Raw genomic sequence first — 23,075 nt, forward strand, 5'->3', positions numbered from 1 at the left:
TTATAGCAGTGGCTTAGGATTTCTATTCAGTATCCAATATTCTTGCTGACATGTTCAATTGCAATGATATACTATTTTCTTCTCTTAAAAAACAACCCGCAAGTGTTTCAATTATTAGCACAGTTGTGAAAATGGCACTATGGTTGCAGCAGAAGGCAGTCAGGCAAAATTACAACATATTCCCTATCTGAAAGCCAGATTTCTGTCTCACGTAGATTTCTCTAAAGACTTTATTTGTGGGTGAGCTGGTGGTGGGGGACCCCTCAGTGGTCTACCTGGGTAAAGATGCGTACTGTCTCTCCATCCCCTCAAAGCGGAGATTGTGTGTATTTCCATCTGGACCCTTTCCAGACACCTGTGGAGAAAAAAGTAATTAGAGATGAAGATCCATTATACACCCTGGTACTGACAATGCATCTCAAAATTATAATCAGTGCACAAATGCCGCTGCCGCCTGCCAAAAATCAACCATGGGAAAGCAAGCAAGAACTCAGTATCACTATACGAATTGATGATCAAGCCACAAACATGGCATTTAACAACAAAGTCACTTCTTTCAAAAAAAAAGGGTCATTGTCAAACTGACTCCTTCCTGTCACCGCGCCAGGGATAATCTGTAGGCTGTAAGACTGCCTTTTTTTTTTTTTTAATAGGCTGTAGTTTTTATAATAGCTTTAGACTTACAGAAAGATTGAATAGGACAGAGAGTTCCTATATGCCCTCATCCAGTTTCCTGTTACTAACATCTCACATTAATATGGTATGCTTCTTAAAATCAATGAATCGATATTGATATCGTACTGTTAACTATAGCCCATAGCTTATTCAGATTTTTACCTAATTTTCTTTCTATTCCAGGATCCCAAATTACTTTTACTCATCATGTCTCCTTAGGCTCTACTTGGCTATGACAATGACAGTATCTTCAAAAGCACCTTTTCCATGAAGGCTTTCTTTACTAACAGGGGTTGGTGACAACCAACTCTCTACTCCACAGCTTTTGTGAAGCCCTTCCTCACCCAAACCTCACTTAGTTCCCTCACTTAAGAATGACCAAAGAGAAGTGATGAAATATTTTCTACTTATTGTTAGTCTTTATTGTTTTTTTCCTCTTTCCTAGGTACTTCCTGTGTTCACCTTTCTTTGGGTCTCTTCCATCAGCCTCTGAGATTCTGAGGGGCGGTGACTACTCTAGTAGTTTCTCAATAAAGTATGTGAGTTCCATGAATCTAAAGAACCCTTCTGTATCTATCATACCAACTAAAAAAAAGATGAACACTGACAGGTAATTAAGAGTACCCATTGACTAATCGATTCCTCACCTGTTCACATCAACACATGTGGCTTTGTAGACCACGCATGTGCCTGCTCTTGTGCTGGGGTAGCCCTCACATAATGGGCAAGGAAGGGGTAAATAGAAAATCTGGACTGTTATCATGGGGGGAAGGGAGAGTTTGCTGGGGAAGGGAGAGTTTGCTGGGAAACACAGGAAGTAACAGTGTCAAGGTGAGAAGGGGAAAATTTTCTAGGCAGTACTCAGCCTGAAAGTTATTTTCTTCCTATCCAAAGTCCCAGCTCTCTATAAAACTACCACCCAGCTTGGGCAGTGTACGTAGGGGGCGCGTTGTGGTGGGAGGTCTTGCAAAGCAAGTATACATACTTATTTAGCGTAAGAAAGCTATTCCTGGTGTTGAATTATTAAAAGAGGGTCTTCAGAGCGTGTCCTACAAAACCTCTTCATATTTCGCCAATGCCTGGAACAGGAGTGGCTGGAGTTATCTGAAAGGGCCACAGCCCAGTGAGTCACCCAGGTAGGATGAAGATTGCACATACAAACTTAGAAACAACTACAGAGAGAGGGTTCAACACTGACCTTTCTAACAAAGACCAGAGGCAAAGATGGTATCAGACAGACGGGAAATAAATAAATGGGGCAGAAAAAGAAGTAAAGGATAGATGTGTTGTCATAATCCCCTTCTATCTAAGGTTTTAAATCTATTTTTTATGGAGGAAGAATATGAATACAAAACTACACTGAAGATTATTAATTGTGGTTGTTAGAAAACATTATGCTTGTATATCCCTAGTATGGCTGTAGCTATTTACAACTAACCTTTTTCTTGTGGCCACAAAACTGCACGTTGATGCTTTCGGCACTGATATCTGGAACTGGCCTGGCCTAATGGTGGCAGTCAACATTCTGGTGCCCCCAGGAGGCAGCACCCATATGCCTGCTGTCCTGGTGAGCCACCAGCATAACCAGATTCTGTGAGATGTAGGGTGATTCTTATCCTTAGGGAACTTTCAGTCTTGTTGAGAAGACAAGTATCAGCAATGAAATAATTAAAGAATGCTGTAGTACAATGTATGGCCGAGTGTCATTCAGGGTATTATTATTAACAGTGGCACAGATGACACCTGAAGGTGTTAGGAAAAACTTCATGGAAGTAGCAGAACATAGGCCAGGCTTCCAAAGGTGAATGACATTCTTTTACAACAAAAACTGCTCTGTTCTTCACCAATTGTGTACATATTTATGTGCTTCTCTCTATATTACAACCCCTCTAATGCAATCATTCAATTAGTGATTACCGAGTACCTACTGTATCCCAATGCCATGCTAGGGACTATATTCAAAGTGAAGAAGAGAGGCTGGATTTCTTCATTGCTTTGAATATAGAGGAGACAGGCCTGCAAACAATTATGGTACAATGAGATCACTGCTGGGTGTCAGCCTGAGGAAAAAGGGAGTCTGAAGAAACAGATACCAAAGTCCACCGGGGAGAGTTGAAGACAGCTTCATGTGGGTGTTGAAGCTTCATCTAAAACGTGAATATGAATGAGGAGGAGCTTTTCAGGGGGAAGAGGGTATAGGAGAAGCAGGAGAAGGCATTCTAAGCAGTGAGAACAAAAGTGAACCATGGAGCCATTAAAAAAAAGCACCGTGTTTTCTGGGAATGTCAAGATTTTGGTAAGGAAGAGACAGAGGCAATGAGGAAAAGGATATTAGTAACAACAGCAACAATACCACTGATGCTACTACTATGACTATGACCATTATTGCCACTACCACGAGTTTTTTTTTTTTTTTAATTGTCTTATCTTTTAGAGCAGTTTTAGGTTCACAGCAAAATTGAAAGGAAGGTACAGAGAATTCCCATATGCCGCCTGCCTCCATTCAGGCACAGCCTCTCTCATGGTCAACATCCCTCACAGGAGTGGTACACTTGTTACAATTGATGAACCTACACTGACACATTATCACCGGAAGTCCAGAGTTTGGTGGTGTACCTTTTATGGATTTGGACAAATGTATGACACGTATCCACCATTATAGTACCGTACAGAATATTTTCACTACCCTAAAAATTCTCTGTGCTCTGCCTATTCCTCCCTCCCTACCCCCCATCCCAATCCCTGGCAACTACTGATCTTTTCATTGTCTCCATAGTTTTGACATTTTCAGAATGTCATGTAGTTAGAATCACATAGTAGTACATAGACTATTTATATTGGTTTCTTTTACCTAGTAATATGCATTTAAGTTTTCTTCACGTCCTTTCTTTTTAGCTCATTTCTTTTTAGCACTGAATAATCTTCGATTGTCTGGATGGATCACAGTTTATTTATGTATTAACTTACTGAAGGACATCGTGGTGGCTTCCAAGATTTGGCATAATAAATAAAGCTGCTGTAAACATCTGTGCACAAGCTTTTCTGTGGGCATAAGTTTTCAACTTCTTTGGGTAAATACCAAGGAAGGTGATTGCTGTGTCATATGGTAAGAGTAGGTTTAGTTTGGTAAGAAACTGCCAAACCACCTTCCAAAGTGGATGTACCATTTTGTATTCCCACCAGGAATAAATGAGAGTTCTTATGGCTCCATATCCTCACCAGCATTTGGTGTTGTCAGTGTTCCAGATTTTGGCCATTTTAATGAGTGCATAGTGTTATCTTATTGTTATTTTAATTTGCATTTCCCTGGTAACATATAATGTAGAGTGTTTTTTCATATGCTTATTTTCCATCTGAATATCTTCTTTGGTGAGGCAATGGCTCCGCTTCCACTGTTTATTCTGTCAAGAATGACTAAAGAAGTACTTGGCTGGTTTTCTTGTAGTAGTTTTGGTAGATGTACCAAACGTCACTAGTTTCTGGGGTGAAATGTAGCTTTTCTAGCTAGCTTTGGAGTTGGTGGCATTAGAGGTGGCACCTTCCTGATTGTGGCACCTTCCTAATTATGGTGTCTCTTGATAAAGGCATTGATGTGTGGCTGTGGAGCCAAGACTTCCTGTTTAGAAGCATCAGCAGCTCCCTTGGTAGCCTGGTTCTGTAATGTGTCTTGGGAATTTATCTCTGAAAGCTTATCCAAGAATTCGTTTCTTTAGACTTCCTTATGATTCTGTATGCTCATTAATATGGTGAAATAAATTTATTCTTGCTTAAACTAGGTAGAGTGGATTTTGTTCTTTGTAAGTAAACGATGACTAATGTCTGCAACAGTGTATGTTGGAATTGGCAATGAGATGGTGATTGGTGCTTTATCGAGAGTGATTTCAGTGTATTGATGGAGAGAGAGAGAACCAGACTCTATGGTGTTGAAAATCTTTATCGTTTTCTAATAACTAAATAAATACTGGTTGTATTGCATTATGCTCTTATGCTCAGAAAATGAGATTAATACTTTCAAGTAAATAAACATTTGTTAGTGTCTGCTAAGTAGAGTCACATGCTAAGCATTGTAAGACACCGAGATGAGAGAAAATCCTCTCCCTCAGGGACACGCCGTTAATGGAAATAATGGGAATAAATTTGTGATCCATTATTTAAAAAAAAAAAAAATTTAACTGTTTTTTTTCTCCCTAAATGATTATTTTGGAAAACCATCACAGATGACCTCTGTTAACACTTATAAATATATACATATTTTAATGGTATATAGAGTTTTTCCTCAACTGTTTATTATTTGCATTTTCCTGTGCTATTAGAAATATTTCACAAACATGAATAATCATGGCTATATAATATCCCATTGGTGGATAAATCCTAATTTATCTAATCTCCTCCTACAATCTGATCAACTCTTAATATCTCAAACAGAAATGGTGAAAATAAAGATTATTGTGTTGGGTACAAAGCTTCTTGCAGCTAGAAGGCTACCGAAGAGAAACTAATTATAAGTTGTAGTTAGGTCCTTAGGAAGTCAGGCCACTTTAGGAGGGAGGGAGGGGAGAGAGAACAGGCACGGGCATTTATAAGCTCATTTCTCATTTGCGCTGTGCGCAACTATACTCAGAAATGTTCCTGCTTGAAGAACTCCTTATTAGGTAATTTCCCTGATCACAAAAAAATAAGGTCAGTGGCTTTGATCCAATTAATTTTTTTTAAAAGAAGCCCTTTATCTCACTTGGTATCATGCAGGTTTTTTTTTTTTTTTAAATGTAATGACCTAAATATATGTCTGATAGAAATAATCTTGACTCAAGCCATAACAGAAACTTACTCTTTTCCACAACACTGTAATGTTAGAACTTATGCTTGGATTTGGGGCATATTTATCTTTCTCTACTAATAAACCTCAGGAAGTAAAACTTCAGAGAGCTTATTCAAAACAACTTGAAAAGCTCATACTGCGGTATGCCTTGCACATGGTGATCTTCTTTGGCTGGATTATGACAGCCTATGGCAGCCTATCAGGTGGGTTTGGCATTTGGGAGGAATGTTGAATTAAGATGCTTTTAGTCCATGGGAGTTCTTCCAATTCATTCACTCAATGCCTGCTGCCGGCTGGGGTGTTAAGAGCCCTGTTAAAATAAAGCTATTAGTCTTTTCTGTACAGAAGCAAGGAGCATGCTGCTTACATTCAGGGTTCCTTAAATTAGTATGTATTTCTAGCCTGGCATTGCTAGAATCAGCAGTTTCATAAAGCAATATACTTAAGAGGCCTTTTAACCCCCCCTCCCCCTCTTCTTTCCCCATTTTCAGATTAATGGCAGAGGGGAAGATTTAATACCCTTTCAAACATTTTTTAACAATTCATTAAAAATAAAAGGATAAATCACACAAACTTTTTCTGCAAATGTCTGATGATAAAAAGTGGAAACAATTCAAAATTTGCATGCTTTCCAGTTCCTACAGGTTAGGACACATTTTTGCCAATGCTGTAATTTATGTCCCATAAGTCAATTTTCCCGAGGAAATTTAAAAGCTGCTGTGATGGAAAGGCTGTGCAAAGTTGGATTACAGCTCCTTCATCCATATATAACATCCTCATTTACAAATATGTCTTACTCAGATCCATTACAAAAATATGAGTTTCATGCTGCCAGACACAGCATAAGATTAAGATGCAAAGTATAAAAATTTAGATGCCGTTTTAGGAAATATGCCTTCCATTTCAAGTTGGTATCCTGACAGATATTTCTGAGCAGTTTCCAGAAGCTTTCTTTTAATTACACTGCTCTTACCTAGCTATAGGTCTTGCTGGAAGATTTTTAAAAGAATCAACATGATGAAAATGTCTAAAAAGTTATGAACTTGGCTTTGAGCATTTTCTAATATTAAGATATTCTGCTGAAATGCTACATATTTGGAGGGAAATTATATCCACTTAACCAAAAAGAAACTAATCAAAATAGGTTTAATTATTTCTCTTTGGTAATGCGAAATATATTATTCTTGAGAAATTTATTTAGAAATGTTCTATCTATAAAAGTAAAAGTACACACACTCGTTCAAAGCCATTACTTCTGAAGTGTTTATTTTCTCTAATTTAATTTCAGTAATTTTGTCAAATAACTGGGTGTTCAGCTTTTAGACTGGCTTAGAACATCTGCTGGTTTAGAAAATATAGCAAGTAAAAATATTTCAAAAATAACTCTTGGGTAAGCCTTCTAACAATTCTGTGTCTACAATTTCTTCCCTTGTAAAATATTGGAGTGAAAACATTGGAGAGGAAATAAATCCTTGACGTCCCTTCTAATTTACACACATTTCTAAAATTTATCTTGCATATAGTTTCCACATTATGTTAACCACTTATGCCTCATCAATACAGTAATTATATGTAGGTACACAATTATTTTAAAGCTGAATGATAAAGTAATCTGCAACTCTATAAAGTTATAAAGTATTTATTGGAATTTAAGCATTAAATCTATGCTAGACCAAGCACTAGCCATATGTACTCTAGGCCATGGCGCATTTTGATAACCTGAACTATCTTCTGATTATCTTTGGAGAAAATAAAATCAGACATCTTCTGCCCAGCTTTGTTTGTGTCTGGGCCTAACATACAGTTACCATAGAAACTATGACTGTGGATACAATTTTACAAATTTGGCTTCATTTATCAGATGTACTTTGTATGCGAGTGTATGTGTATGTGTGTGTGCATGTGTGCGCATGTGCATATGTGTCTTGCCAATAGGCTTGAAGAGCAAACTGTCTCTACATCTTTACTTAAAGAGCCAGACACTGTTCCTCATTTTCTTTCCTCAATCTGTCTACCCACAAATAGAGACATTGCAACACTGGTTGAAATATAAACTCTTACTAGCTATAAGACAATGGTCTGATGAAAAGATGAATAAAAGGTATTAGGAACAGATTCCCTAGGAAATCTGTTTACCTGTTCTATATTTTCCAGAAAAAGAGTAAACAGGGATTTGGTTAGTTACATTAATCACTAGATCTCGGTTAGTTACATTAATCACTAGATACTAGTATCTACTACTTATTGAATTTGGTTTCTGATTGTTTCTTGGATGTAATATGTGATTTGTTCATTCTTCTGCTGTGTTATTTTATTGACTCTGTAACAATGTTCTTTACTTATCCTAAAAGGAACAAAGTCAAGCCTCAAAATATGTCTAAATCTTAAAATGATATAATAGTTTGTTCATATTATTTCTTATGAGTTCATAGTATCCTTTTCAACTAATAAGCCTTACAAAGGATATTTCTTGACTAAAGCTCTCTAGCATACATAAAATATATTTGCATTTATAAAGTAAACAATGTAAATATATGTAAAATTTTAAGCTTTTCAGAATGTTTTCTTTTTCTAGTTTGGTCAGTGGACAAGTTCCAGTCACTCCCATTTCTAGCTACTAGAAAGAAATCTCTCTGGAACACTCTAAAATCACTATCATGAGTTACAATCAATGCTATCATTTCTATCTCAGCCTCATTTTGCACATGAGGAAACTAGAGGTCAGAGAAAGTTAGAGTAACTTGCCAAAGAGTCATACCGTGGCAAAGCCTAGATCTGAATTGAGATCTGTGTGACCCCAAAGTAGGGCTTCTCTCAGTCTCAATGCTGCTTCATATGTGGCAGTAATCGTTATAGTTACAGATGCTGTATTTCCTAAACAAAGAACTGAGGCATACGCCCTGAAAGTTCAAATCAACCTATGGCGGCAATGGGATGGAATATGTGAAATTATGACGGCAAGCATACTAAATGTGTTTATGGTCATCATAGCCATACCACAGAACTGCAGTTGTCTAGCCATATTTGTTTCACATAGCTAGAGGCATTCATATATGTGTATATGTTAATTTTTGATATAGCAAAAGTAATTTTTAATAGCTATGTTTTCTAAAACTAGCCTGTATTATGTACATTTTTCCCCCACTGGTCATACATGGTATCAGTCTATTAATTTTGCTTATACAATTTTTATAGTCCTCATTTTTTCATCTTCCTTAAAAAAAACTATGAATATTCTTAAAATTTACGTTTAAACTAGGATCTGGAGTAAAAATCAAAACTGTTAGAAACTTAATTATGTAATTGTTTGGAGTGAAGGATGAATCTGTAAGCTTAAAAGAACAGTAGAGTAGGAGGAGACCTTATCTAATAGGATAAATTACTGGCCCCGTTGGGCATAACTACTGCTGATCTGAATAGCTATTTGATTCACAATGTTATTATTTAATTTGTAGCATCTATTTGATTCACAATTTTACCAGACACGTGCTACCACTCATGCTAGAATCAGACACACATTAGCCTTAAATTTATATTAAGCAAATTACTTTGCAACTGACTACTATGTCAGCAGAGTTCAAGTTCTGGAAAATGAAAGAAGATAAGAGGAGGAGAAAAGAACTAAAAATAACATTCTGAAAATTGATGTCCTTGAGTCAAAACCTGATATGAAAAACCAAACCAAAAACACACACTCATTTGATGTTTTTTTAATTAGCGAATAAAGGCTTTTGGTAATCTAGAACAACCTAACTTTCCAGCTTTATCTGGTCCCTCTCACATATGCTCAATTATTTAATCCCACTGGGTATTTTATGGATCCTGAACATGGACTTTTGTGCCTCTGGCAAGATGTCCACCTCTGTAGTTTTGGTAACTCTTCCTGTGGTTAGTTTAGTGCCTTAAACATGGCAACGGCTCAACCAATGATTATTGTGTGAATGAATAAAACAACAAATGTTGCTCGGAGTGGCTGTAGTCACTCCTTTGTGAAGAGACAAGAAGAGATGAAAGTAGTAGTAGATAAGAAAAACTGATTCTGTAGAAGGTCATGAGAACATTAAAACAGTACTGAATAGAGAGCTTTGAAAAAAGGGGTGTAGACACAAAAAGAGGGTAAAACCCCTGAGAAACAGAGAGAAGTTGCAAAAGAGAAAGGAAACAATGGAATTAAAATAAGATAGGTTATTGCAATCTATTCTAATTCTTATCATACAGGTAATTCCTACCCTAAGTTTCTATCCATTAATCAAACTCTGGGATGAATCAGAATACTACATTCCTCTACCAGGAATGACTGTGACTTTGCTCTTCTGAATATATATATTCATCTTACTTTCAAAGTCTTTAATATGTGATCATTTTAAGTCAACATTTTAAGTTGAATTTGATATAATCATTTAATTGAGCATTGATTCATTTACACAGAACTCATTACTGAATTCTTAAATTGCACCAACATGATTTCTTTCCAAATTATCTTTTATCTAGATGCTGGAAGTCTAAGTGCTATAAAAACTTTGCCAAAATAAAAAGCTTTTAGATTTCTAATGCTGGCTGGACACAAACCCATGGAAGAGTGTTGAAGAATAATGCGTGCTTGCCAGATAGGATTGCTTTTTGCATAATTAATGTCATTCTTGCTGTTCGAGTACCATTTCCATCCTCTAATAATTTCCATTAATAGAGGAAGTTTCTGCAATAATTTTTGCATCCTGAAAAACCACTGTGGCTTCTATAGACCTTTCAATCAAAATAATTACAATGACTGAAAGGGCGATGGTTAGAGATATTACTGTAACCCTGGGTTGCATTTCCTTTGTCATTGTTTTCAGTCTTCAAAAACTGTCTAAAGGGCTCATTGTATTGACTGTTATGTCAATTAGACTTTGGTGCTTCAAGTTCAATAGCACTGAACCATGTGAACTTACACCAAGAAGAAAAAAAGTGTATAAAATGAGTGTATTGGGCAATTCATCTACAAAAATGTAAATGTGAAAAGAGAGTATTTTTTAAAAAGCAACAACAAAAGGTGAGCAGATGCAAATATAAGGTCAAGTCCTGTAAAATGTAATTGTATAAAACTTTAAACTGAAGCTTCTAGTGAGAGGAAGTGATAGACCAGCTGCAAATCATACTCCCAAACCTGCCAATTCACAATGTTTTTTATTACGCTGTTGCAAAATCAAGAACTCTGCTCAGGCTACAAAATTATGCAAGTATACAAAGAGCAACAACAACAACAACAATAAAAATCAGCTCAAGTTTCTAATAAGAGCCAAGAAATGTATGTAGCATGATGGCGTAGCAATACTCCCTTATTGAGAAGGAGACACTGAGTCCATGGTGAACTGGGGCTCTAGGTACCCTCTCCTGGACCTCCCCTAGAAGCTGGATGCTGATACTAAAATTAGGAAAGTTTGGATACAAGGAGACCAATGTTGAGAGTCTTTTCCCTTCTGCTTGAGAAATAATGAAAGTCTAAGTCAAAGCCTCATTCTTCTTTGCTTAGATGGTTTTGAAAGAAACATCACCTGATGTTTCTCTGTGAAGTCCACCCAGCAGAGATCAGAAGATGCCACTTGAACAGGGAGCACTTGCCTCATGCAACAACCTGGGGGAGGGGATGGGGTTCAGGTGTAGAGATTATGTTCAGTGACTTGATTAAAGCTTGAGAACAAGGTACTGAAGAAATAGTACAGAAACAATACTTGTGCTTGGGTTTTATAGCCATTGTTAAAATAAAAATAGCTGGTTATCAATTGTGACAACTGTACTTCCACTTGGTGAAAAATCTGGTGGGTACTTAGGGGAGGATAGAGAGATCGGCAAGGGCTGGCTTCAGAGCTTGGATGATGATGGGCACCTGACCATGGACTTGGTAGGGCTGCGAACCCACTTACACCAGAGGCTGACTCTAGGGATTAGTACCAATTTTCAAAATATCTTTGTAATAATGTGCTCACTGTCTAGTTCCCACGCACATATAGGATGAATTACATATCATCATATATTATATTCATAAAGAATTTTCAGTGATCAAAGTACATTTTCAGACACCATCTGACTTTATCTGTGCTGCTACCTGAACCAGGAGAAAGTCTGGTGTAAATACCCTGTAAGATCATTTTGCTCAAAGAGAGAGTCTCAGCAGTATGACAATCCTAAAGACACCATGATTCCTACAGTGTCCTGTGTCCCTCCATTCTAACTGGAAACAGATCAGCATAAACAGTTTCTAAGCAGACACTGAAGGCTGTGGTCTCTGGCCTGCACACAGTGTGCCACGGTGGGAAGGAGCACTGACTCCAAAACAGACTGTCTGGGCTTGAATTCCATCACCTAGTAACTGTGTAACCTTGAGTAAGTTACCTTCTGAGTCTCAGTTCTCTTACCTATAAAATGGAGTTTATAATAGTACCTACCTCAGATCGTTGTTTGTTGAGGATTCGGTGGTATGACACATGTGAACCACAAGGCATATATCTATCATACATATAGAGTATATTTATGTGTTCAATAAACCTTAGTAGTTTCTAATGTTGCTACAGTTACAGTGAACCTTTGTTAGGAAAAACACCTGGAGAGAATTTTTTTCCTGTCCTATAGACCAGCCCCTCTGACCAGTCCTGGCTAAGCTAATGGAAATTTCTTCAGCAACATTGTTCCAAAAACAGTGTTGGGAAAGAGTGAGGAGGGAGAAAAAGAAGCTGGAAACAGAAACGAAAAGAGAGAATAAGAGAGAGAGAAAGTGGGTGGGTGGGTGGGTGGGAAGTGTTAGGAATCTCTTTCTCCTATAAAAGAGTCTCTTTTCTGCACCATACACACACATATGTGGCTAGAATTACATGACATTTAAGATACATATGGATGTATACATATATGGAAGTATATGTATATGGATTTACACAGACATATAAAACCGTTATACTGCTCTACATAGACTACTCGATACCTAGGATAAAGTTAAATTCCTAAATATGACATCCAAGCCTCAGTCTACTGCTGTCATCATTATTATTGTCATCATGGTCATTCTCATCATCATCATCATCTTTGCAGCCCTATTTCCTGCTACTTAACCCTTACATACCCTATACGTGCCTTCTCTGCCACTGGTCCTTGCTTCAGCTTTGCCCTTCTCTCTGACCACCAGGTCCTTTGAGAAGCTCTTCAGACAATACTATGTACTTCCCATTTTCTGAGAGCTTAGAGTGTATCATTTAAAATTATCACCTAGAATGTTATCGTATAATGATGTTTGTTGACACTTGTCCAACACATATTTCACGCTCGGTAAATGCTAGATAAGTAAAAGAATGAACCATTTAAACGCAAAAGTAAGATTGATGGTGAGATGTAACACAGGCAAGCAGAGAAACACATAATCCTAAACTTCCCACTGGAAACAAACTTAGATTAAGCTAGCTGGTCTACCTCAAGAGGCTATTAAACGACTGAGTACAATGCTCCAATTCATGGGGCAGCATTAATTCCACTGCATGAAGTGAAGTCAAAAAAACGGTATTCTTTGTGATTTAAGCATTTAACAGTACAGATGTGAAGTGTGTATTTTATTACAACATTATCGAGCTGTCTGGAATCAAACATAAATACCAGGACCTTGTGTGTGTACTCCTACTGATCGGGTGCAGAAAGGACAGCTGGGCCCCATACCAGTGCAGAATGGGCTCTGAGCACAGGTAAGGAGTGAGTCCACTTCCAACTGCTGACCTCAGCCATTCTGTTACAGGTCCTATGACAGTCCGTTGGGTTTTTCTAAATTGGTGCAACCCGATTTAGTGCTGCCTTATGTTGTAAGGCCCATCGTTGTGTTTTAATGTCTGAGGGCATCCCTGGCTCCTGTGTCTAGGGAGAGGCCCATCTAGGCTCAGCTCTTCCAGGGATGTGAAGATTCAGTCTGGAGGGAAGCATATGTAGCAAGAGGAACAAAAGGAGGAACAAAATGAAAAAAAAAAGTAACCAATACAACATGATTCTCTCTAAGCAAAGAAACAAAATCCTACTTCGGCAGCTAAGCAATCGAAATGCTGGTTGAGTGCCATTTAGATGATTTCTCATCTTTAAGAAGAAAAAAATGTTTATCTACTTCCTTAAGAGTGCATTCATTATGCCCCAGTATAGTATAAATGTTGAGCAGAAACCAGCACCTATTTATTATTTACCACTGCTTTTTACTGTTTTAGTGGGCTCATTTATAGAATTGTGAGATGTTTTACAATCTTTAGCCTAACAACTCCTAAGATGCCTAAGATGTAGGCAAAGGATATACAGAGATCCCTACTCATCAATGTAGTGAAATTAGGAAAAGTAAAATTTTAGGATGCATATTACAATGAACTTCTTATGGTGTAATCCATTGTATGAGGGAAAATTTCCCAGGAAGAGTTGATCTGTATGTTAGAAAATGTATAATGCCCATTCATAATGTATTTGTCATAGACACAGTGCTATGTCCATCTATAAATCAGATTTACCTTCTGTGAGAAGCCCCAGGGTCCTTCCTTCTGAAGGCTAATCCTCATGGGCACTGGCCTGAGAGGATTTAAAATCCAAAGGGCCCAATTACTAAAAATCCTCCATCATGTAATTGGGCTTTGGTATGGAAACTAACACCAGTATTAATCCTAGTCACTCGGAAGGAGGCAAAGAGAGCGCCATCTCCTGATTCTGCCCATTGGTTCAATGAAGTCTAGGGGATGGGTGTCTCTGAGCAGCTTTTTCTAGGGCCGCGAGAAAATCACTTTTACTTTGCAGAGAGCAAAACTACATAAATTAGACTAGCAATCCACAAGTGAGTCGCTGACCATATGAAAAACGCCGAATTTAAACTTAGGGAGTTCACAGGGGAAACATCATTTTCAATGTGCGGGTCATCCGCTGGGAGGAACTCATCTAAATGAAGACTGGGTAGAATCATCTGGCCTTAGAAACAGCAATCGAACATCATAATTCAAAGAGCAGAAAAACTAAGTGAGTGAGAGCAGGAGCATGCATTGCTTAGGAAAGAAGATGCAGTGAGCCCTTTCCACTCCATTTCTGGGAACACAGGAGCATGGGGTTCATAAGTTAACGGAGTCATTTAAAAAACATCAAAATTCAATTCGGCATACATTTTCAATGGCACAGAACTCAGTTAATAGCTGCCACACACTTGCTCTGCCTTGTCCTTACTCAATAAGAATTCAAATACCTGCCTGTAGTAAATACCTTTATAAAGGTCCCCAATTGCCCAGATAGTCATGAAAACCAAACTGCAAGAATGTATAGGAAGAGGAAAAGCTTATTAAAAGTTTTTCAGTCCCCTCCGATTTTCATTAGGCGTGCTGCCAAGCTTTTATTAGATTCACTCTGATTACTTCTCAACCCACCCTTGTGGGTTAACGCAGTGCAGCACCGTTGGGCACATTCACAGTCAGAAGGTACAGCACATCAGGAAAGGCGATTTGGAGTCTAATTCTCTACCAGTAAGGCCCCGAAAGGAAAACAACCCAACACTGCAACATGTTTGTAACTGCTAATTTCTATGAGTCATGGAAATCGAGTATCTATAAAATGGAGGGGCTTGGCTATTGCTTGAAGAGTTGCAACAAAGCAGCGGGAAGGTCAATGCGACCTTATACAAAACAGGAAATTACAGAGGTGATTGGAAACCTTTTACCGGATGTCTTCAAATACCTTGTTCTTTTAAATACTGTGAATTAAAGAGCCCCACTAAGTCAGGCCCTGTATCAGTACTTTCAGACATTTCTGAAGCAAATATACTTCTTTTTGTGCTATAAACAAGAATGCCAATAATGATAGTTTAATTATATGACTAGAATGGTAGTATTCAGTTTGACCGGAATATTCACTTGCAATTTACAATGAACCACACTGACCATGCTGTTTGGGGTTCTAATCACAGAGTTGTAAAAGACTGTTAGTCCATATCTCAAAGGATAGTTTCATTTTGAAAGGTCCTATGACATCTTCAGGCATGGGAAAAGTACCCCAGTAAGGAGTCTTAGGACCATGATTCTGCCCCTTTCTCTACCTGTTGATGGGAGACGACTCCGAGGGACAGTTACACAAGGATGGAGTATGTGTTAAAGAAAAGGAAGTACTTAGATGTCTGTGATGTACATGATCAATGGCTGTGGCCACTTCCTCTTTCCATTACCTGCAGAGTTCATAGGTGGGTGCAGACCATGGTACTGCCAACGTTAGAAGGAAGCAGAGCAGGTTCGATTATGGGGGAAATACGTCTGCATGTTAGACATGGGGCTAAGAGTTATGCATGGTGGAACTCTATTCTCATCGGTTTATACCCCTCTGTAGATTAGAAAAAAAACTCTTATATTGAAATTATGAACAAATTCGTGAGAATAATGGCCTCTGGCTGACATAGTCTGGAGTGAAATCATACATTATCTTTCCTGAAAAATCACTCGCTAGATTTGGGCTTCAAAACAGCATAGCAAGCTACACCCAATGCCAATCCTTTTACTGTTTTCTAAGCATGAGTGGTATGCATTGTATATGCAGTTTAGAAAATTAGAAATAACCACCATAGGTGAGGACAGTTGAGTAGAGTGAACTTAATTTTGCTCTTAACAACTCACACTTCTCAGCCAGTGACTCCTCTGGCTCCCCGCTGCCCCCCACCTCCCCCAGCCCTGCTTGCTCCTGCTGCTCCAGCCTCACTGCTCCTCTGACTTGCCAAATTGCTATCTCAGGGCTTCTGTACTCACTTTCCCCTCTTCCCTGGAATGCCTACTCTTCCAGATGTCCACATGCTTTCCTTCTTCACTTTGCTTAAATCTCTGCTTAAAAGTCTTCTCTCCAGAGAAGCCTTTTCTGACCACCTTATATAAAACAGTACGCCTCGCCCAGCATCATATTTCTTCATAGGGATGATCATGGCCCAATGGCTATGCTTCAGTTGCTTACTATCTTTCTCTCTTCACAAAAATAAGCTCCCTGAAAGCAGGAACTTTATTCTCGCTTCCCATCACCTCTACAAGTGTCTGGAAGACATTCGATAAATCAATATTTAAGTGATTGTCATAAATCACTTTTCTAAACATTCATTTCTCCTCTTGCTGCTGTCCTTTGCCTTTCTTTGCTTTGCTTTTCGTTTTTCTTTCTTTTCTTCCTTCTCTTTCCAGAGACCAACGACAAATGCACATAGTGATCCGATGTGAGAAGTATTCTTAAATGACTTTACTAGATGATTAGAACTGGCTGGCTGGCTGTCTAGTGATTCCTTTTTTTCATCTCAAAGTATTCTATACTGAAATTTTTGTCTTTTTATAATTTTAGTACTTATTTTCTTAAATTGGAGAATGATTCTGATTACATGGTAGTGATCTGATTAACATGTTTTCTGTTATTGATTTCTAAATTGAGTGATGAAAGATTTTTTTAAAAATGTATATTTAAAAATTAACTTTCAAGAAGTGATGCCTCTTGCTCACAAGCTTAATTCTTATTTGTGATAAAAGGTAACAGGGGTTAGGTAGTAAGAGAAGTAAGGAATGTGATGAAAATTAATTTTTATTTCTAACATTTATTATTTTGAATTAACCTATGAAAACTTGCACACACACACACAAAAATCTAGTGTCTAAGAGAATAAAATAAGCCACTTAAAGTTCTGTTTAGAGTATGGACTTTATTTATTTGTCTTCTGTCATCAGGTACAGAACGACATATCCAGGCACTAGGGTGTTCCTCGCACTTCAGTCCCAGGGCTGAATTGTTTTATTTATGATTGTTATTTTCCCTCCACCTTCCATTGAGAGAAGAGAATGCAAAAATTAAAATTTATAAATTCAGAATATCCACATCTTAAAGAAAATAAGTCTAATATTTTCCTTGAGCGAAAAAAGAGGGATGGACATATTTTGCTTTCTTTTCTTTGCAAAGAAAGTTGAAACAGTGATTTCGTGTTATTATAACACTCATCATTTCTCCTTCTAATTTGGATGGTTTTTAATAAAGCTCCATTGATTCCACTGAAAGGAATTCCTCCTGGCAAAAGCAGAACACACACACTGATTGCTAAATATGCAGCAATTATCATATTCAGCAGCACACTTTAATATCTTATTTATAGATGTATCTATCTGTAATTTGCTTTAATTAAGTTGCATTGATTTTAATGATAGGAGCTATCCTCAGACAACAGGCTGGTGTCATATGCTCCTATGAGTCCTGGTCTATCAAACACTTCTTAAGATGTGGCCCTGTGCCTTAGTGACCTTCCTTAAGCTCCAGGCAAGCCCATACCAACTTAGCGAAGTTTCAGAGAAATTCACCTTGTTGACACCTCAGAATTTATCCTACTGATCACAGGATGGTATGAATTGAAAGGTAGCTTGGTGGAAGGAAAGCGGCAACCAAAGTCTCAAGTGGCTTCCCCTGGGTATAACGTCATCACCAGGCCTAAGTCAATCTATTTCGACAACTACTCCTCTCAGGTATAGCCAGTGGCATTATTTTGTAACTCCAGTAACTCAGCCTTTTCCCTCTCTGCATTGCCAATAACACCATACAGCTCTCGGAATGATGTTGGGACCTGAGATATTTTTGAATTCTTGATTATTTTTCACATCCCCTCCTGGTGAAAGTACTAGGAAAACTGGAATCAAGAACTTCCAATAGTTTTGTCTTTCACGACACCCATGTTCAAAAGTGAAAGGAACTAGCAGGCTAAACATAACACAAAGAAACATGAAGATAGCAAGTATATTTTTAAAGGCTCTAAAATATTACTCATCATGACCAGAAACAATTTCTCTTTCTTTTTAAATGGATGAAGTAAGCACTGCTTCTATAAATCTTTGCACCTCAGAAGGTGCCAACATTACTTCTGTATAAATTATCCATGTTAGAATGCCACGGCATGATCACAAAGAAAACTCAGGCAGTTCTGCCAGTGCATTCGCAGATTCTGGTCACCATTTTTCACTTACTGATTATTGCTACAAGTGTTGATTAATAGTGGTGCTCACGCTGCTAGAATGCATTTCCCTGGAGGTAAAGAAAACATTCAAGAGAAAAAAAGGAAAGGAAAGATAACAATCAACCCATCCTGCTTCTTGGTAATAACGCTGTGGAGGGTGTGCAAATCACGGCTCCTGATGATCTCGGTTAGCGGCTTCTAAGCTATTTCACTAAACAGATTATCCATATGCATCAGATCGCCAATCTGTCAATCAGTTTATAAGGCAATTAAATGTTCCCTAATCTCCTCCTTCCCCTTTGAGGAAGTAGAAAATGATATAAGCAGCAGGGCTCCGAGCGTGGTGCTAGGGCATCTCATATCCAGTCCCTCTCCTGTGTCTTTGTGCCCTGTCTGAACACTGGGATAAAGCTTCCATGACAATAACGTGCAAGACTGGAATTTACCAAGGCTGATTAGATTAGTGCTCTTTTTTTTTTTTTTTTTTCTCCCTCTCATCAGTAATGCCATACCTCTTATCCATGGAGGGAAACTAATGACTTAAATTTAGACAGTGAGAACGTTTCTTAATAAACGCAATATGACAGGAGATATGACAAACACGGATGAGAATACGGCAGGGGAGGCGAGCAAGACCAGGCGATTCTGCTTTATACCCTATTCAGACCTTAGCTGGGAGTGTGGTTAATCTTGAAGGCTATCTGTTTCTTTTGTCCAGCTCAATAAGATCATTTCCTGCTTCTTATTTCTCTCTCTGGGTGGCTTTTTACCATTAATCCTATGATGTGTTTTTGTTCTTCTAACTCTTAATTGTCTTTAATGAGGAACAGACCTGGGAGGGCTACATTTTGCAGTTCCCCTCTTGATTTAAGTGGAAAGACTAATTAGTATAAATTATGGTAAAAGAACTCTAGTCCCAGAAGCTGGAAGGAGAAAAGCAAGTGGATTTACAATATATTTTCTTGCACAGAGCATGGGCTTTAGTTTTTCCACATGGAATCAGGTTTAAGTTCATTTTGGCTTTTCCATAAATTCTTTTGCACAGGTCACAGTCCACATTGATATAAAATGTCACCTTTTAGATCATAAGCCCTCTCCTTTGACATCTCAGCCTTCAATCACCTCCATTCTGGAACTTCTCCAGTGGTCCTGCACATTCTAATTGCTTGATAACAATTCTTGTCTAGGTGATTCGCGCCTCCAAATTAAAACTTTTCTTCCCCATTGTATCTTATTGTGTCCTTCAGCATAGGTCTCTGTATGGCCAATTTGGGAAGGTAGTTTTCTTTATCTCTCAGTGGAAGTATGTGTGAAACATTTTATAGATTATGGAAGGGAGGAATTCAACTTAGCTTTCTTCCCTCCAACTACCCATAGGGCAGAGACATTTTGTTCTACTATGAATCTCTCTGACTCTATCTCATTCTATGGAAAACTGCAATAATCCTAAAGTAGTTAAATATTTCCTCTTGTAAGAAGAGATCAGAAGCTGAGACATATAAAAAAGCACTACCCAAATGTGGTGGACGTTTCAGACTTTGGGTCATAGGATCTGGGCTCAAAGTTATTGATGTGATTGTCAGCAGTCATATAACTTTTCTGAGCCTCATTTTTCTCTTCTGTAAAAATGGGTTCCTGTCTTTATTGAATTGCTTAGAGGTAATGAGCATGACGTCTTTCAAAATCTATGGCAGTATGTAAATTACCATGTATATGTATATGAGATGTTATTTTAAGGACAATCTTTTAAAGTATAGAAAAGAACACACAAGAGTGTGTTGTTGTTGCTTAGGTGATCGTAATGTCGCTAAATTCTCACTCTAATATCTCGTTTTATTTGGTCATATCTGATATTCACTTAGAAATAAAGCGGAGCAAGTGAAGGAAATACACAGAAAAGGCCCCCACGGACGGTCAGGCTCACTGGCAAGCATGCCTTTGCCATCTGAACCGGCGTTTCCATTTGCAGCTCCTCAGGAGGGGAGGGTGCTCTCTGAGGGTGGCAAATCTCTGGTGGTTACTTTAATAGATTCTCAACTATTAGCTACTGTACTAACCAGAGCACGCTTCATTGTGGAAGGGAGCAAACAAATCAGAAAAGAAGGGGATATAAAAACAACGAGAAAAGACCATCTAAATCATTGTACAGCAACCACAAGAGTCATTATTTTTGCCACAACTGAACTGACCGCTGCAAAGCGGCAGTACATGGGAATTAAATCAATGCCCTTATGATGCTGGTACCAACTCCTCATCCAAAAGTCCTCAAGTCATGGTAACCAGTTGTGGGTGGCTGTGGTAGCAAAAGGTCTCATGCATATTAGGATGATATCTTTTCCCCAAACTCCACTCGCAACTTAAATGTGGCAGAGAGAACCTGGCTTAATATTTCACAAGGTGCAGCTGTAAGTTAGATTGTGCAGCATTTCCTTTCCATATGCTCTCACATGCCATTCTTCTGCATCTTGTGGTAGAAATGTGCAATACCCTACGGACATTTCTTATTCTTCACAGCGTTGCTGGGTGGCACCTTTCTTTGCCTGCTCATACCAAGTTGGCAGTGCGTATAGTTTCTCTGTGATCTGGTATTATCTTTCATTCGTGTTACCAGATGGATACCAGATGGGTAATTATAGGCAGTGCCACTACCTTGCCTAAGTCCACACCAGAGCCCATGGGCATGGACCTGTCAGTGAGCTGACTCTAAAATGGTGCTTCAAAGAAATACTCCTTAAGAACAGATACTGTATGCATCTGTTCCCTACTCTAATGACCCTGAAAAAAAAAATGGAAAAAAGAAAGAAAAGAAAAACCTCTTTTTTTTAACTAAAAGTTATATCTGTAAGAAGAGGGGGAAATAACCGTATTAGTGGCTTGTGGATGTCAAATACATTTCTAGCTATTGGCATCTCCAAAAAGCCAACAACTCAAACAGCCATGTCAGTAGAGAAAGTGAGGTATAATCAATATATTCCTTTTTGTTGATATCCTCACAATATAGGCTCTCAATTCCAGAAGGGCAGTTTCTATATAACATTTTCTGAGGTAAAAAAAAATGAGAGAGAAAAAAAGAGAAATCTTAAGCACTTTGAAAGGCTTCAGTGATTCCGAGGGAAAAAACACAGTCTAGATAAAAAGAAATGAGCAAAATGAGAAAGACTTGTTGTAAGAACTCAGCCCTAATCTGATTCTCTGAAACTGATGCCTTGGTTGTCACATACAACAAATTACATTTAAAAACATATCCCGATGGATCATCTGGTTGTTTCAAGTGTGTGTTTCAACAGTTCGTTATGAAAGTTTATTTTCTAAATGAACTACAAATAAAGTGAAATCTTCTAACCATTTACTCTAACAATGCTGCCAGCTATTATTTTTCTTTTTTCAGCAGACATCACAGCATATCTCCAGTCCATGCCTGGCTCTCTTTATGGAGAAGTTATCATGAACAGGTTATGTGTTCCCTTAGGTTACTACGGAAACTCTTCTCTGGTCATCCATTTACAAAGGTAACATTTGCATTAAAATGTGCTGGAAGTTAATTTTTTTAATACTCAGGTGGGGTCATACCACCATATTCATACTTATTATTTCAAAATCCATGAACATATATTGATTTAATCTGTAAAAAAATGTTGAATAAGGTGCTCACCCTACAGCTGTAATGCCTGCACACCAGGTAGCTACTTTGAACATTATAAAAGACACTAACCAAATTAATTTTGTTGCCCCTCTGCAAAAAAAGTTAGCAGTGACCCACTAGCTGGCATCCCTCATTACGCTAATTTGTTGAATACTTAAGCTTGTATCATCACTGACATGGAGAGAAGAGGCTAGAGATGAGAACACACAGGGCAGGTGTCAAAAGATATTTACCTTGTCTTTAGACATTACTACATGACTCTGACTCAGTTTTGTTATTTGGGCCATCAAGAATTCAATTTGGTAAGTGTTTGTCTAGGGGCAAGAAAGCACTTAGCACGAGGAGGGAATAATGTAGGGTTCAAACCTACACAAGCTCTCCACTAAGTTATGTGATGGCTCCGGGTAGGATGTGATTAAGTTTTACTTCCTGGTACAAACAGGAAGTGGTAGAGAAGCACTGACAGGGAAAGGGATGATGTGGCTGGAGCAGCTGGGGAAAGCTTCACAAAGGAGATTATCGTGACAATGTAGATCTACGACATGTGGGCACAAACTCCTACTAGGATGGCTAGGAAGACTACTATCAAATCTGTCTTCTGGATCACTCATGTAAACCATTGGCTGGTGACTATAGTAACTGAATGCTTGTGAGGAACTCTGACCAAATCAGAATCACTGTGCACCGTGGACCATGAAGAATTTCTCTTCAAGAGCAACAAATCCATCTCTGACTGCATTATGCAGTCATCAGCTACTTGACAAAGGCAGAGATGAGGTCTATGCATTATAGACAAAAGAACTTCATAACTTCACAACTGTTACTCTTAAGATGATTGTGAAAATGGTTTGCTCTGCTTCCTTTTCCTGAGAGAGACCTACAGATAATGCTGCATAGTTCAGCAAGCATTTATCAATTATGTACTCTCTACGAGAACAGCATTATGGGAGGCTAAAAGGAGAAAGAAG

The 23,075-nt window shown here is 38.2% G+C and overlaps 1 protein-coding gene across 1 annotated transcript in view; it reads right to left on the reverse strand.

Annotated features, from left to right (window-relative positions):
* PARD3B (par-3 family cell polarity regulator beta) overlaps positions 1-23,075 on the reverse strand; it is a 948,153-nt gene that overhangs the window by 55,194 nt on the left and 869,884 nt on the right. Inside the window, exon 22 of the mRNA XM_011369686.2 lies at positions 276-355. Within this exon, the coding sequence (XP_011367988.1) occupies positions 276-355 (80 nt within the window). The remainder of the gene's footprint in view (positions 1-275; positions 356-23,075) is intronic.

This window comes from Pteropus vampyrus, unplaced genomic scaffold, assembly GCF_000151845.1.
Source record: "Pteropus vampyrus isolate Shadow unplaced genomic scaffold, Pvam_2.0 Scaffold152, whole genome shotgun sequence".
In the NCBI taxonomy this organism is placed as follows: Eukaryota; Metazoa; Chordata; class Mammalia; order Chiroptera; family Pteropodidae; genus Pteropus; species Pteropus vampyrus.